Source organism: Crocuta crocuta, unplaced genomic scaffold (assembly GCF_008692635.1).
Source record: "Crocuta crocuta isolate KB4526 unplaced genomic scaffold, BGI_CrCroc_1.0 scaffold167, whole genome shotgun sequence".
In the NCBI taxonomy this organism is placed as follows: domain Eukaryota; kingdom Metazoa; phylum Chordata; class Mammalia; order Carnivora; family Hyaenidae; genus Crocuta; species Crocuta crocuta.
This window is the reverse complement of record NW_027532406.1, coordinates 3,896,406-3,911,685: the sequence shown is the minus strand read 5'-3', so window position 1 is coordinate 3,911,685 and position 15,280 is coordinate 3,896,406. Positions and strand designations below refer to the sequence as shown.

General features: G+C 49.4%; 1 protein-coding gene across 1 annotated transcript; it reads left to right on the top strand.

Annotated features, from left to right (window-relative positions):
* Positions 1–1,205: 1,205 nt before the first annotated feature.
* On the top strand, positions 1,206–3,404 carry DDIT4 (DNA damage inducible transcript 4). Its single transcript, XM_077778658.1, has 3 exons — positions 1,206–1,347; positions 1,472–1,733; positions 2,021–3,404. Exons 2-3 carry the CDS (start codon positions 1,532–1,534, stop codon positions 2,512–2,514), a joined length of 696 nt encoding a protein of 231 aa, XP_077634784.1. The 5' UTR covers positions 1,206–1,347; positions 1,472–1,531; the 3' UTR covers positions 2,515–3,404.
* The last annotated feature ends 11,876 nt before the right edge of the window (positions 3,405–15,280 follow it).

Below are 15,280 nucleotides of genomic sequence, written 5' to 3'. Positions count from 1 at the left end.
CTGACCTCGACAAGTGTCATCTGTCACGCGCAAGCCCGCCCCCGAGGTGAGCCTGCCAGTCGGTTCTGGCTAGGCTCCTGGAGTGGTAGCGTCTGCTGTAAATTTGCTTCCCTCTTCTATCCGGATCCCGGTGTCCCAGATTGATAAACCTTTAAAGACGTGAAGGTCGAGTCCGTCTGAACCTCCTCCCACCCTCGGCAATCATTATTCGTCCCGAGCACCGCCACCGGGCCAGATTTCCTGTGGCCCCGCCTGAATGACGAAACAGGGGATGGCCATTGCACTCCCGGACTTTTCCGGAGACCTAGTCCTTGGTCCTGATGCAACTCTCCGGTTCTTTTACACAAAGCGCCTTGGAAAGAGGGGCGCTAGGACCCGGCAGACGCCCGGGGACTCTCGAGTACAGCGGGCGGGGGAGACAGCACCGAACCCCGGTAGATTTGTAGGGCCCGCGAAGGGTCCCCGTTCTCAGCCCCAAGACCAGGTGCTAGGAACCCGAGCCCAACAAAACTCTTTTGCCACCCTCTCCAAACTCTCTCCTTGGAAGCGACTGGGGGTGGGAACGGACACGATCTAGGGACGAGGATCATATGGGGGAGGGGCACGGACCTCCACCATTAACCCATCCCCAGGAGCTGTAGAGTCAACAGGCGAGTGGGGCTGCAAGGAAGGGAGAGCTCGGTGCCAGCACCTACCCTGCCTGGACCCCACCCCCACATTCTGACCCTATGCAAGGCCAGGTTAGCGTGGGGTACGTGCGCGAGGGCCGGCCGGGTTAACGTCTGCTCCCCGCGCCGCCGTCCCACCGGCATCCACCCGAGCGCTGACTTGTGCCTGTAGTCTCCGGCTCCCAGACGCTGNTCACAGCTACCCCCTCCCCCAGCAACAGGACCCTATAATAAACAAGTCGTTCCTTGATCCTCCCCTGCCGCGAGCGCCCTCGGGGACCTTGGCAGCTGCAGCCGCCGCGGATCCCTTCCAGAAAGGGGGCGTGGCCGCGGCGCGAGGTTCTGCTGGGAGCGTTCCGGGGCTCAACGGGGGCGGGGCCAGACCGCTGTCACCGGGCAGGAGAGAACGTTGCGAACGTGCGCCCGGAGCCCATTGGCCGAGGGGAGCCACACTCCCGGGCCTGGATTGGGCTGCGGCGCCGAGGAGGCGTGGCCTCTCCGCTCAAGTCCTTATAGGCCTCTCGGGGCTGGTGCTAGGGACCGCGGCAGGCCAAGGGGGAGGTGCGGGTGTGTAGAAGGGACAGGTCTGGGCAGCGCTCGGGGGTTGGTACCAGTTCGCGCACCCATTCAAGCGGCAGTACGCACTCGTCCTAGCAGTTCTCTCCGACCGAGCTAGCTGGTAAGTGTCCTTTCAGTGTGTGCCGATCCCTGCGTGGGGAGGCCTCAGTCCTGCGGGTCCTGGCGCTCTCAGCCTGGTCCAGCCCCCAGACTGACGCCGGGTCTGTGCCCCTCCTGTCTTACAGCGTTTCCTGCGTTCCCGCATCCAGAGCTCATCTGCAAACGTCCTGGCGTCCGTCCTCATCATGCCTAGCCTTTGGGATCGCTTCTCATCGTCGTCCTCCTCTTCACCGTCGCCCTTGTCCGGAACTCCCACCCCGGATCAGCCGCCGCGCTCAGCCTGGGGGTCGGCGGCCCGGGAAGAGGGTCTCGGCCGCTGCGCGAGCCTGGAGAGCTCGGACTGCGAGTCTCTGGACAGCAGCAACAGTGGCTTTGGGCCGGAGGAAGGTAAGCCGTGGGCGGAGATTGGACGCCACTCTCGGGGCCCGGGAGGTGAAAAAGCGCCGCTGTGGAAGGAGTCAACGCCGCCTTGGCTTCCTATCCCATCAGAACCCTGATTGCGGAGGGTGGCGGGATGGGAGGGCCGAGATTGGAGTAGAGGGTACGAGTGTGGGGCAGAACCTGAGGCACAGAGTGGGAAGGAGTGTTGGTTTCTTAACGAAACAGCACCCCACCCCCACCCCCGCCTTTCGGAGCCGCGCTTACAACCCTCTCTTGTATGCTCTCCCTACCAGACTCGGCATACCTGGATGGGGTGTCCTTGCCCGACTTCGAGCTGCTCAGCGACCCTGAGGATGAGCACTTGTGTGCCAACCTGATGCAGCTGCTGCAGGAGAGCCTGTCCCAGGCGCGGCTGGGCTCGCGGCGCCCAGCGCGCCTGCTGATGCCCAGCCAGCTGGTGAGCCAGGTGGGCAAGGAACTACTGCGCCTGGCCTACAGCGAGCCGTGCGGCCTGCGGGGGGCGCTGCTGGACGTCTGCGTAGAGCAAGGCAAGAGCTGCCACAGCGTCGGCCAGCTGGCCCTCGACCCCAGCCTGGTGCCCACCTTCCAGCTGACCCTCGTGCTGCGCCTGGACTCACGCCTCTGGCCTAAGATCCAGGGGCTGTTCAGCTCTGCCAACTCTCCCTTCGTCCCCGGTTTCAGCCAGTCCCTGACGCTGAGTACCGGCTTCCGAGTCATCAAGAAAAAGCTGTACAGCTCCGAGCAGCTGCTCATCGAGGAGTGTTGAACTTGAGCCTGGGGGGGCGACCGTGCCCCCACGCCAGAGACCACTGAACTTTTGATTTTGAGGTGGACGTTGGCAGGCAGGAGCTGAGGGATTGACGCCTGTCGCCTGTCGTTAGAAAACTGACAAAAGCCACCTGAGGGGAGGAAGGTGGATGTGGGGGGAACATTGTGTTTCCTAGGAAGCTCACTGAGGTGTGGAGGTGGCTCCCACTTGGGGGCATATGCCCCTCAGTACTGTAGCATGAAACAAAGGCTTAGGGGCCAACCAGGCTTCTGGCTGGATGTGTATGTAGCATGTACCTTATTATTTTTATTGTTACTGACAGTTAAGATAACAGTGGTGTGACAGCCAGGTGAGCAGCTGGGCTGCACTGGCCTTTGCAAGGGGTGTGTGCTCCTGGTAGCGGCCCTGGTGGGAGGGGGGAGGTCAAGCGGTTTGTGTATCTCATGGTCTGAAGGGGCCAAATGTGTTCTTTGTTTTTGTATCTTTTGTGTTTTTTTGGTTTTTTTTTGTTTTGTTTTTTTTTTGGTTTTGATCAGAGCTTCACTACTGACCTGTTCTAGGCAGCTACCTTACAGACGCATGAATGTAAGAGTAGGAAGGGGTGGGTGTTGGGATCACTTGGGGATCTTTGACACTTGAAGAAAAAATACACCTGGGAGCTGCGTTTGCCCATCCCCCCCAATGTGTACTGAGGAGTTGAACTGTGAGGGGATGGGGCTGATTGGGGTGGGGGGCTGGAACCCCTCCCCCAGAGGAGTGCCATCTGGGTCTTCCATCTAGAACTGTTTACATGAAGATACTCGCTGTTCATGAATACACTTGATGTTCAAGTATTAAGACCTATGCAATATTTTTTACTTTTCTAATAAAAAAAATGTTTGTTACAACGGTTGAGTCTCATCAGTGCTGTGAGATAAAAGAGGGGGATGGTTTCTGGTGTCAGGCAAGTTTAATCAGACCTGGGTCCACCTGCGTGTTTCTCTGTCCTTTTCCGGGGCTGCCTGCCAGCCTGGTAATGGAGGTATGTGGACTGTGCTGTCTGTGCCAAGAACCCCGGCTCCCTTGGCTCGGTTTCTGGCTGATGCTACCAGGGAAAAGTGCTGGAAAGCCCTAGAAGGTGAGGCATGAGTCAGACCTCCCACTGAGCCAGGCTAAGTAGGGAGAACTCACCTGGTTGCCCTGGGTTAGAAGGCCCAGGTACAGGGTACAGAAGCCCAAAGCACTTCTAGAAACCAGAAGGACAACAAGAGACTCTTTTTTTCCCTCCTACGAAAAGGTCACAATTCCACTTGTTATGCAGTCATGAAAACCACAAAATCGATCTCTGAATGTAAAAGGCTAGGGAGCAGGAGAACCAAGAAATGGAGTTAGTTCCAGCCTCTTCCTAGACCAAGAACCCAGGGCTCTGAAGACTGGCCTGCTACTGGCAGGAGGTATGGCCCTGGCAGGTGCAGAATGGACAACACACACGGACACACGTGCACACGGAGGAGAAGCAGAAAAGGAGGAGCAGGGAGGGCTTCAGAGCAAGGCGACTCTACAGAATTCCTTGGGTGACTCTCAGACTCATTGCCCTCTCTAGGCCTCAATTTCCTTATCAGTAAAATAGGGGTTGGGCCAGATGAAGGCCAAGGCCCTTCCCACTTCTCCCTCCCCTACACGGTGGGGGTTGGTGGTGTGGGCAGACCTCCCACACCGGCCTTTGGAGGGCTGTTATCTCCCTTGTTTCTCTTCCTGGTCCCAGGCAGGCCTTGTTTGCCTGATGTTAAAACAGTAGTTTTCCCACTTGAGTGTGTGGGGCCCAGGTTAAAACCCAGATCGCTGGGCTCTAGTGGAGACGGGCTGAGTGCCCCCGGGGGAGGGCCCCAGGAACCTGCATTTTCAGCACCAGTGATTCTGACACAGGGTGCTAAACCTTGGGATAGTTTACATCGCAACTCTTGGTAGAACTGAGTGACCCACTCCCCAAAATGAATGAACTTGGGTTAGAACTGGATCTGAAAATGCTGATAACAAATAAGTTGCCCAGAGCAGTTTTAGGAGAGCCCTCACCCTCATTTTCTTAGCACATCCTCCTAATAGCCACCCTGTGAGAGCTGGGTGGGACGGGGGTTAGTAATGTTTCACAGACCAGTAAACACAGGCCCCAGCCCTTGAATGACCATCTTCTGACTGTGGCTGACCTCGTTCACGCTCAGCCCCTCAGGGTGGGAGCTGGGAGTATAGGGCGCTCAGCCTTTGGATGGTGTCTGGGCTCACTTTCCTGGGAATTAAGACCAGCGTCAATGCTCACGGCTGTGTATCCCTCGTCCCAAAGGAGGGACAAGGGAAACAGCCCCATAGCCAGCTCCAAGAAACAGTCTAGTTGTTATTTTGAGGCAAGCACTGAATGGCACAGTAAACATGAATCCGTCTCCAAGCCCAGGAGGCAGCAACACACTTCTCTTTTCTTCTTCATTTTGTTTTTCTTTTTAATTTTTTTTAACGTTTATTTTCTGAGAAAGAGAGAGACACGGAATGCATATGGGGGAGGGGCAGGGAGAGAGGGAGACACAGAATGTGAAGCAGGCTCCAGGCTTTGAGCCGTCAGCGCAGAGCCCGACGCAGGGCATGAGCTGTGACATCGTGACCTGAGCCAAAGTCTGATGCTTAACTGACTGAGCCACCCAGGCGCCCCTCTTTTCTTCTTTTCTTAGGTGGTCAGACTGAGGCCTGGACTCCCAAGAAAGCACAGCTGAGTCGCCATCTCCTTGAAGCCAGACTGGCTTTCCTCATCACAGGGCTTGAAAAATGCCCCCCAGCTGGACAGAAGGGCCCCCAGATAGGAGCTGGCAGCAGGGAGCTTTGTCTCAGGTATTGGGTGGGCTCCTGAAGAGAAGATGGGAAAGACTCCTTGGTTGCTAAGACCGAAAGCTAATAAAGTGTATAGACTTAACAAATAAAATCCAACTTTGGAAAATGCTTCCAGAAATTGTTCTGTTTGGCTTATAAAATTGCTACTGATGACCTTTCTTATTTCTATTTCCCAGTTCATCAGGGTATTACTCTAGAACATACAGCAGCTCCCTATTGTCAGATAGCACTTTCAAGACCTTTGACGTTGGGCCCTACTTGCCCTATACAGGCTGATGGCCACCACACTGCCTACCTCTCCCGGTCTTTGGTACAGGTCAGTATGGCCTGCTCCCTTCTCTGGCCCCAGATTTTGCTCATTCCAGTGCCCTTCACCAGGGATATCACCCCCCTGTCCTGCCTACAAACCCTCTAACTTCTTTTAGGACCCAGAGCAAGTTTCAGCCCTTTTATGATTCCCCTCTGCCTCCTCCTTCACAATCAGTGTTGAAAACTTAGCAGTTTCCTGACCTCATTTTACGCACTTGCTTCATATCCCCCAGTTCTGTGGGGCTACTCCGGGGTTCCCCTCAGGCCCTGGCTGGCTGACGGCTTGCTCATGCCCCTCTCCCTTGGCTCAGATGACACAAGATTCTCCCACCAGCCTCAGACTCTCAGGCCAAGAGTAGAGAAGGGGAGGGTAGAAACACTTCATTGTTTTATTTTGCCTGCCACCCAGTTTAGAGGAATATTAAAGGCTAAAGTCCTGGAAGGGAAGTAGTGTCCCTAGTGGTTAAGGCCACCATGCTGTAGTTAATGGAATCTGGATTCGAATCCTGACTCAGACATTTTTCTTCCTTTATTTTTAGCCAATAATCTTGAGCAAGTCACTTTGAGTTACCACATCTATAAAATGGGGATGCCAGTGAAGAAATATGTGTATAAAGTCATAACTGGGGTCCACCATTGGCAGAGGAAGCCAGTAGTCAGGCAAGAGATGGGGGGCTGACCTGTGGCAGAGCTGGCCACAGAGTAGAGAACACCTTTGACCTCCTTCTGCTCTGGTCCTGCTTTCTTTCAACAACTTTTAAGTCACCATCTTTTTTTTTTTTAATGTTTATTTATTTTTGAGACAGAGAGAGAAGGTGGGGGAGAAAGAATGAGATGGTGAGCAGGGTAGAGGCAGAGAGGGAGACACAGCATCTGAAGCAGGCTCCAGGCTCTGAGCTATCAACACAGAGCCCTACACGGGGCTCGAACCTATGAGTTGTGAGACCATTACCTGAGCTGAAGTTGCACGGTCCACCAATTGAGCCACCCAGGCATCCCTCAAGTCACCATCTTAACAAGAATTGTGTCAACATGTAATCTTAATACAGTCTTGTTAAGAACATCGTTTGGGGAGCACCTGGCTGGCTCAGTCGGTAGAGCATGTGAGTGAGTTCGAGCCCCACATTGGGTGTAGAGATTACTTAAAAATAAAATCTTAAAAAAAGCAAACAAAATATCCCTCCATCCTTTGGGGGTAATGTGCTTAGAAAACCTCACTTCTAAGCTGTATTCTTCTAAGCCAGAAGAATCTTCTAAGGCACATATTAAGCACCCTATATTAGGTTGCTTTACTTCCACCTCATGGTTCAGAAGGAAATGCAAAGGCCCAGAGTGGCTCAGTGAGCAAGGCTGCAGGGCTCAGAAGGGAAGTGTGCCCTCCTTCCTCCCATGCCTTCCACTCATTCCTCTGAGCCCTCCCTGGCTCCCAGCTCAGGGTGCGTGGGTCAGCCACATCTGCTTTAGCTGCTGGCGGGGGCCAAGTACCAGCTGGGCAGCCCCGAGGAAGACTGAGCAAACACAAGGCACAGAAACCAGGCCTAGTTAATGGATTATTACAGGACTCTGTGATTATCCTGAAGGAATCACCAATTAGATAACAGTCTATTAAAACTCAGACACATCCAGGCAGGGGCCAAGCTGACAAGTGTCCGTCTCTACCTCAACCATGGGCAGCTGCATGGAAACGTCTGTGGCCATGCGGTGTTGATGGCTCTGAAAGCAGAAGCTGATGGACTGTCATTTGATTACTGCATTCATTCATTCATTCATTCAGCCTGCATATAATTAAGTGGCTCTGTGGGACTGCAAGAGAAAGCTACAATAAGTGGGAACCCCTAAGACGCAGACATCAAAATTCCCCCCTGAGCTCTCTCTCACACAGACACACACAGACACACACAGACACGCACACACACACACACACACACACACACACATTTACAAGAAAACCGTGGGGCATAAGGAGAAGAGAAAAATGGGCATACACTCAATTTTTTCTATCCCTAACATCCCAGGAAAAAATACCCAGCAATACAGAATGATTAAAAGTGATTAAAGAAACGAATTAAACTATATACTTAAAATTGGTGAATTTTATCGAACATAAATTATACCTTAATACCTAAATTTAAAATATGTGTGTGTGTGTACACAAAAATTAACTCAAAATGGATCATAGACCTAAATGGAAGAGCTAAACTATGAAGAAAACTTAGAAGAAAATATAGGTATAAGTCTTCATCATCTTGGATTAGGCAATAATTTCTTAGGTAAGACAAAAAGTGCAAGTGATAGAAAAGAAGGTCAGCAAGTTGGGCTTTATTAACATTACAAATGTTTGTGCTTCAGGGGCACCCGGGTGGCTCAGTCAGTTGGGCCTCCAACTCTTGATTTCAGCTCAGGTCATGATCCCACATGATCCGTGTGGAGCTCTGTGTCAGGTACCGCACCAGGAACCACACTGATTGTGGAATCTGCTTAAGATTCTCTCCCCTACCCTGCTTGTGCTCTTTCTCTCTAGAATAAAAATTAAAAATTGAAAAAACATTTTTTTAATTAAAAGAAAATTAAAAAAAAACTTTTGTGCTTCAAAGGACAAAATCAAGAAAGTAAAAGACAACACTGGGAGAAAATATTTTGCAAATTATATATATGATAAGTGATTTGCATCTAGAATAGATGCACCACTGGTTCAGATTTTATTTATTGTCTGTCTCTGCCAGCAGAATGCTAACCCACGTTTTTTGTGTGCCTATAACAGCGCCTGGCTCACAGAAAGTGCTTCATGAACATGTGTGGAAGAGAGGAGGGATGGAAGGGACTATGACGATCTCAAATCTGCCGTGTCCTGAGAGGCCCACAGGGGCCTGTTAAGTGAATTTGTATTTTATTCACCAAAAATCACATCTATGTACATTTAAAAAACACTTCTTTTCAAAAATTGTGGTAAAATACACATAACATAAAATTTACCATTTGAACCATTTAAAAAAATTAAATATAATCTATACCCACCCCCAATGTGGGACTTGAACTCATGACCCCAAGATCAAGGCATGCCCTACCAAGTGAGCCAGCCAGGTACACCACCTCCAGATTTGAACCACTACAATTTTTTTTTGCTCATTTATTTTTGAGAGAGAGAGAGAGAGAGAGAGAGAGAGAGAATCCCAAGCAGCCTCCGAGCTGTCACTGAAGAGCCCAATATGGAGCTCAAGCTCACAAATTGCAAGATCATGACCCGAGCTAAGACCAAAAGTCAGATGCTTAACCAACTGAGCCATCCAGCTGCCCCTGAAACTTTTTTCTAGATTTTTAAAATAGATTATTTATTTTTTAATTAATTAATTAATTTTAAAATTTACCTTCAAGTTAGTTAGCATATAGTGCAACAACGATTTCAGGAGTAGATTCCTTAATGCCTCTTACCCATTTAACCCTTCCCTCCCCACACAACCCCTCCAGTATTTAAGAGTTTTCTATGGTTTGTCTCCTTCCCTGTTTTTATATTATTTTTGTTTCCCTTGCCTTATGTTCATCTGTTTTGTATCTTAAATTTCTCATATGAGTGAAGTCATATGATATTTGTCTTTTCCTGACTAATTTCACGTAGCAGAATACCCCCAGTTCCATCCACATAGTTGCAAATGGCAAGATTTCATTCTTTTTGATTGTCAAGTCATACTCCATTGCATATATATACCACATCTTCTCTATCCATTCATCTGTCGATGAACATTTGGGCTCTTTCCATACTTTGGCTATTGTCGATAGTGCTGCTATAAACAGTGGGGTGCATGTGCCCCTTCGAAACAGCACTCCTGTATTCCTTGGATAAATACCTAGTAGTGCAATTGCTGGGTCATAGGGTAGTTTTATTTTAATATTTTGAGGATCCTCCATACTGTTTTCCAAAGTGGCTGTACTAGTTTCCATTCCCACCAGCCGTGCAAACGAGACCCTCTTTCTCCACATCATCGCCAACACCTGTTGTTGCCTGACAGGTATGAGGTGGTATCTCATTGTGGTTTTGATGTGTTTTTCCCTGATGATGAGTGATGTTGAACCTTTTTTCATGTGTCTGTCAGCCATCTGGATGTCTTCTTTGGAGAAGTGTCTATTCCTGTCTTTTGTTCATTTCTTCACTGGATTGTTTTTTGAGTGTTGAGTTTGATACCTTCTTTATAGATTTTGGATACTAACACTTTATCTGATATGTCATTTGCAAATATCTTCTCCCATTATGTCAGTTGCCTTTTAGCCCCTGAACCATTTTTAAGTGTACAGTTTGGTAGTGTTAAAAATATATTCACAGTGACATGCAACTGTTCTCTAGAACACTTTCATCTTGGATAACTGAGATTTTTATACCTATTAAATAACAATACCACACGTCCCCTTCCTCCTAGCTCCTGGGAATCACCACTCTACCTCTTGTCTCTATGGATTTGACTTCTCTAGATAGGTCATGCAAGGGGAATCACACAGTGTTTGTCTTATTGTGCCTGGCTTACCTCACTTAACACAATGTCTTCAAAATTCATTCATGTTGTAGCAAAGTTTCTGTAGTCAGAATTTTCTTCCTTTTTAAGGCTGAATTATATTCCACTGTATGTACCTACCACATTTGCTGATCCATTCATCCATTGATGGACACTTGGATTGCTTCCATCTTTTGGCTACTGTGCATAATGCTGCTGTGACCACGGGTGTACAAAAACCTCTTTGGGATCCTGCTTTCGTTTCTTTTGGGTACACACCCAGAAGTGGAATTGCTAGATCATATGGTCACTCTATATTTTTTAGGTTTTTTATTTTTATTTTTGAGAGAGCACAAGAAGGGGAGGGTAGAGAGAGGGGGACAGGGGATCTGAAGTGGGCTCTGCACTGACAGCAGCGAGCCTCATGTGGGGCTTGAATTCATGAACTGCAAGGTCATGACCTGAGCCGAAGTTGAATGCTCAACTGAGTGAGCCACCCAGGTGCCCCTGGTGACTCTATTTTTAACTTTTGAGGAATTGCCATACTGCTTTCAGCAGTGGCCGCACCATTTTACATTTCCACCAATAGTACACAACACCTCCAAGCCTCTCCACATCCCAGTCGGAGCCCAAATTACCCCAACAGGCAAGCCCCACCACACCCACGCCTACAAGGTTAAGTGGTGAAGGGCTGGGCGAGGGCTATGGATCTGCAGAATTCTGTATGTTCTACGAAGTGGGAGGAGAGAGGGACGTCAGTCAGGTTCCCAAGAAGGGAGGGTGAGACTTCTGCCCTGAGAATGCGAGGGCAGATTTCTTCATTGTCTCACCTGGGCTTTTCTGCCACACATGCAGATTCTTGTCAGAGCCTTCTCCGGGGGTAACCTGAAGCCCAGGGACAGAGTAGTGGAGCTGATTTGGGTTGGCACATCTCAGGGGACAGGAGAGGAACATGGGCCCCTCAGGGGAGAAAGGCTGAGGAATGGGGCACCTGTCCAGTGGCCCCCAACCCATTATGAACCTTCAAAAATTGTAGTTGACTTTTGCCATCACTGATTGACTGTTAGACAAACCTGTCACTTCACTAATACTGTTCAGTGCATTTGTATTTTATTCACCAAAAATTGCATCTATTTACATTTAAAAAGCAGCAGGATGGGGCGCCTGGGTGGCTCAGTCAGTTGAGTATCTGACTCTTGATTTTGGCTCAGTTCACGATCCCAGGGTCATGGGATCAAGTCCTGCATTGGACTCTGTGCTGAGCCTGGAGCCTGCTTAAGATTTTCTCTCCCTCTACCCTGCTCGTGTTCTCCTTCTCTAAAATCAAAAAATATATATAAAAATAAAAAAGCAGCAGGACAAATATAGGCAAGACATGCTGTGGCCACAGTCTATAGACAATACAGGGCCAGGCGCCACTGGAACCAGCCAGCCACCGGTGATAACTTCAAGGCCTCATTCAAGCCCCCAGAGGTGGGCCGCAGGCAGAATGGGAATGGCACACTCCACCACTGGGGCTACAAGGAAGGACAGGTTCAGGGTCAGAGAGGATACATAGCTCATACTCATAGCATGCTCTACCTCTTTAACTCCACATATCACAAATCCCATCAAGTAAGTACTATTACTATTATGCCCATTTTACAGATGAGGAAACAGGAACATGGGGCACTGGAGGAGTTTGGACTGGGAGTGGAGAGATCAGCAGTGTAGTATGATTTTGCCACTGACCCTTGTTTCTTCATTTTTGAACTAAGGGGGTGGGACTGGAAGACATCAACTGCCATTCTCTGAGGCTGAGCTCAGCTGCCGTTGCTGCTTCTCGAAGCCTCATCACTGTTCTCTGGGTTCAAGCCCAGGGTGGGGGCAGGGAGAGAGGAACAGCAGAGCTGCTTTGCAGGTCACTGGGCAAATGCTTGACTGCTTTCTGGGGCGAGTCCAAGTCTGGAAAGAGAACGTTAAGAAGAAATTTCCATAGCCCTTCCCCCTGCAGGGGATTTTCCACTGTGCCTGGGCAGACATGCCTCTCAGTTTCCCCAGTGAGGGGATCTGGCAATCCATGGGTCTTACTGAACAGCTCAGCTCGGTACTAGGAGGCAGGTATAAGAGCCGGTCCTGGTTCCTGCCCTAAGAAAGGGGCAAGTTTGCTGGAGAGGCATGGCTGCCCTAGAGAGGATGAAGAGGGGGATGAGAACCAGGATGGTATAGAATGAAGCAGTTAGTCTAGAAGAACAAGAGAGAGAGCCGGGAAGGTGGGGACAGGAGCCATCAGGGGAAACTTCCTAGATCACCGAGCCCGGAACCCCGAGCTGGAGTGAGAGGGAGGAGGTTTGCACAGGCATATGGGAGCACAGAAGAGATGAGAAGGGGATGATGTGGGCCAGCCTCACAAACGTTGCCGTGAACACAGGGATCGTGCCGTAGCCAGGAGGGAGTTGGATGCAAGAAATGGAAAATTTGGTGAAACAGATTGCGCAATCCAGAAATGTCTGTACAGCCGCCGCAGGCGCTTGTGTGCCTCCGCGCTGAAGCTGCTCGCAGGGGGCGGGGTTGGGGGGGGGCATCCTCTCCTCACTTTCACCTGATTGGTTCCTTGTGAGGTTTAGCTCAAATGTCCCCTGCAGCCTTTCCCGGCCTCCCCTGAAGAAGCAGCCGGAGTCTTTCTAGCACATCTCCGTGTTCCATTTTCTCCCCCACGCTAACCCCCACCTGCCCTTAAACCCACTTCTTTTAGCAGCAGCCTCCCTCCTAGATGGTGGGGTTCTGGGAGAGCAGAAGGCTTGCTCTCCATGGCACCCCCAGAGCCTGGCATATAGCAGGCCCTCAATAAGTATTGCTGAGTTAATTGAACTGCATTTGGAGTGTTAGGATAAAAGGAAACCTATAATGTTTTGTTTTGTTCTGTTTTCCCGGGAGCACAGTAGCGCTTACTGTAGTGCTTACTGTATGCCAGGCACTGGGCTAAGTGCTTTACAAACATTACAAACATTTACAAGCATTATCTTGTGAATTCTTCTGAAGGAGGTGCTGCTGTTACCCCAGTCTTCTGGGTAAGGAACTGAAGCCCAGAGAGTTTGGTTAAGTTGCTCCAGGACACACAGAGCCAGGATTTGAATGCACACATTTAACCTCTAGGCTAGCATTGTCTGATAAGAATAGAATATGAGTCACATAAGTAATTGAAAAACTTTCGGGATGCCTGGGTGGCTCAGTCTGTCGAGCGTCCGACTTCAGCTCAGGTCATGATCTTGGAGTTGGTGGATTTGAGCCCTGTGTCAGGCTCTGTGCTGACAGCTCAGAGCTTGGAGCCTGTTTTGGATTTTATATCTCCTTTTCTCTCTGTTCCTCCCCCGTTCACACTCTGTCTCTTGAAAATAAATAAACATTAAAAAAAAGAAAGAAAGAAAGAAAAAAAAACTTTCTAGTACCTACATTAAAAAAAGAATCAGGTCAAATCAATTTTAATAATATATTTTATTTAATGTGATATGCAAAAAAATTCAGTATGTAATCAGTGTAAAAAATATTCATGAGATATTTTTATAATTTATATTACTAAATGTTCAAAATCTGGGGCCTAGTTTACACTTACAGTACTTGCTAAGTTTTCATCAGAAAATGGTCTCTATTTTGATTTCACAAAATTTGCAGTTGAAAAAGTAGATTCACACACCCAAGGTGTTCCACACATATTTAAATGTTTTCCAATAACTACATTATCAATTTTTTGGAAGATTTTATTTTTAGGTAATCTCTACACCCATTGTGGGGCTTGAACTCACAACCCTAACATCAAGTGTCACATGTTTTACTGACTGAGACAGACAGGCACCCCAACTACATTATCTATTTTAAAAGTTAAATGTAGGGGCGCCTGGGTGGCTTAGTCGGTTAAGCGTCCGACTTTCGCTTAGGTCATGATCTCGCGGTTCATGGGTTCGAGCCCTGCGTCGGGCTCTGTGCTGACTGCCAGCTCAGAGCCTGGAGCCTATTTCAGAGTCTGTATCTCCCTCTCTCTCTGACCCTCCCCTGCTCACGCTGTCTCTCTCTCTCTCTCTCTCTCTCCTAGAAATAAATAAAAATATTTAAAAAAGTTAAATGTAACTTGATTAAAATGAAGTAGAATTTAAAGTTCAGTTCCTTGGCAGCACTAGTCACATTCCAAGGGCTCAACAGTCACGTGGGGCTAGTGGCCACTCTATTAGATAGCACAGCTCTGGGCTCATAAGATGGGTGCTCTATAGGTCTGGGCTTCTCCCCATCAAGGAAGTGATGGCCCTCAGCTCCCTGGGTTGAGCAAATGGTGGCTCCTCTCAGAGTTTCTATCCTCCTAGCACAGCCACAAAGGGGTCCTAGGGGTACATGAGGCTGGATCTGAGCAGGCTCAAGCCTGCCAGGTGAAATGATCTCCATCTTCCATGGGAAGGGGTGGGGGTCAGGTGTGCAGCCCTGGCAAAATAACTCAGAAGTCAACTATAGCTGGGTTCCAATCCCATTTCAGCCACTTCCTTGCTATGTGACCTTAGACCAGATGAGTCCCTTCTCTAAGCTATGGTTTTCTCCTCTGGAAAATAAAAACCAATGTTGTAGACTCTACTGATGTCTACAGATTGCTCAGCTCATAGTAAACGATCAATTAACATGAGCTATTCTTCCTATGTAATGTCCTTTCCTGTTAAGAACAGGGAGACCATTGGTGATCACTAGAAAGGAGATGTCAGAGGGAGGAAGTTAATCCTGGGTGGGTGAGGGCTCCCTCCTTAGGGCTCCCCAACTTCTCCTGCATGGCACCCACCAGTTTAACCATCAAGAGTGGGGAGGAGGATCTGGGGCTCCCACAGGCCCCAGGTGCCCAAGTATGAGGTAAGAACAGCCAAGAGCCACCTTCCAGAAATAGGGAGGGTGAGTCAAACTGAATCAGGACCAGGTGAGGACACCTGGGTCTCTGGAATTACTCAGAGTGACACTAGGCACCAGGTACATGCCTGGCAAGAGCAATAGATGAACTGGACTCCAGGAAAGCAGGTGGGGCTGGAAACCACCCCAGACAAGGAAACTGTTGGGGTAGAAACTCCAGGTGGGCGGATCCTGGGTATTTTGGGTGGGGCAGCTCCAACTCC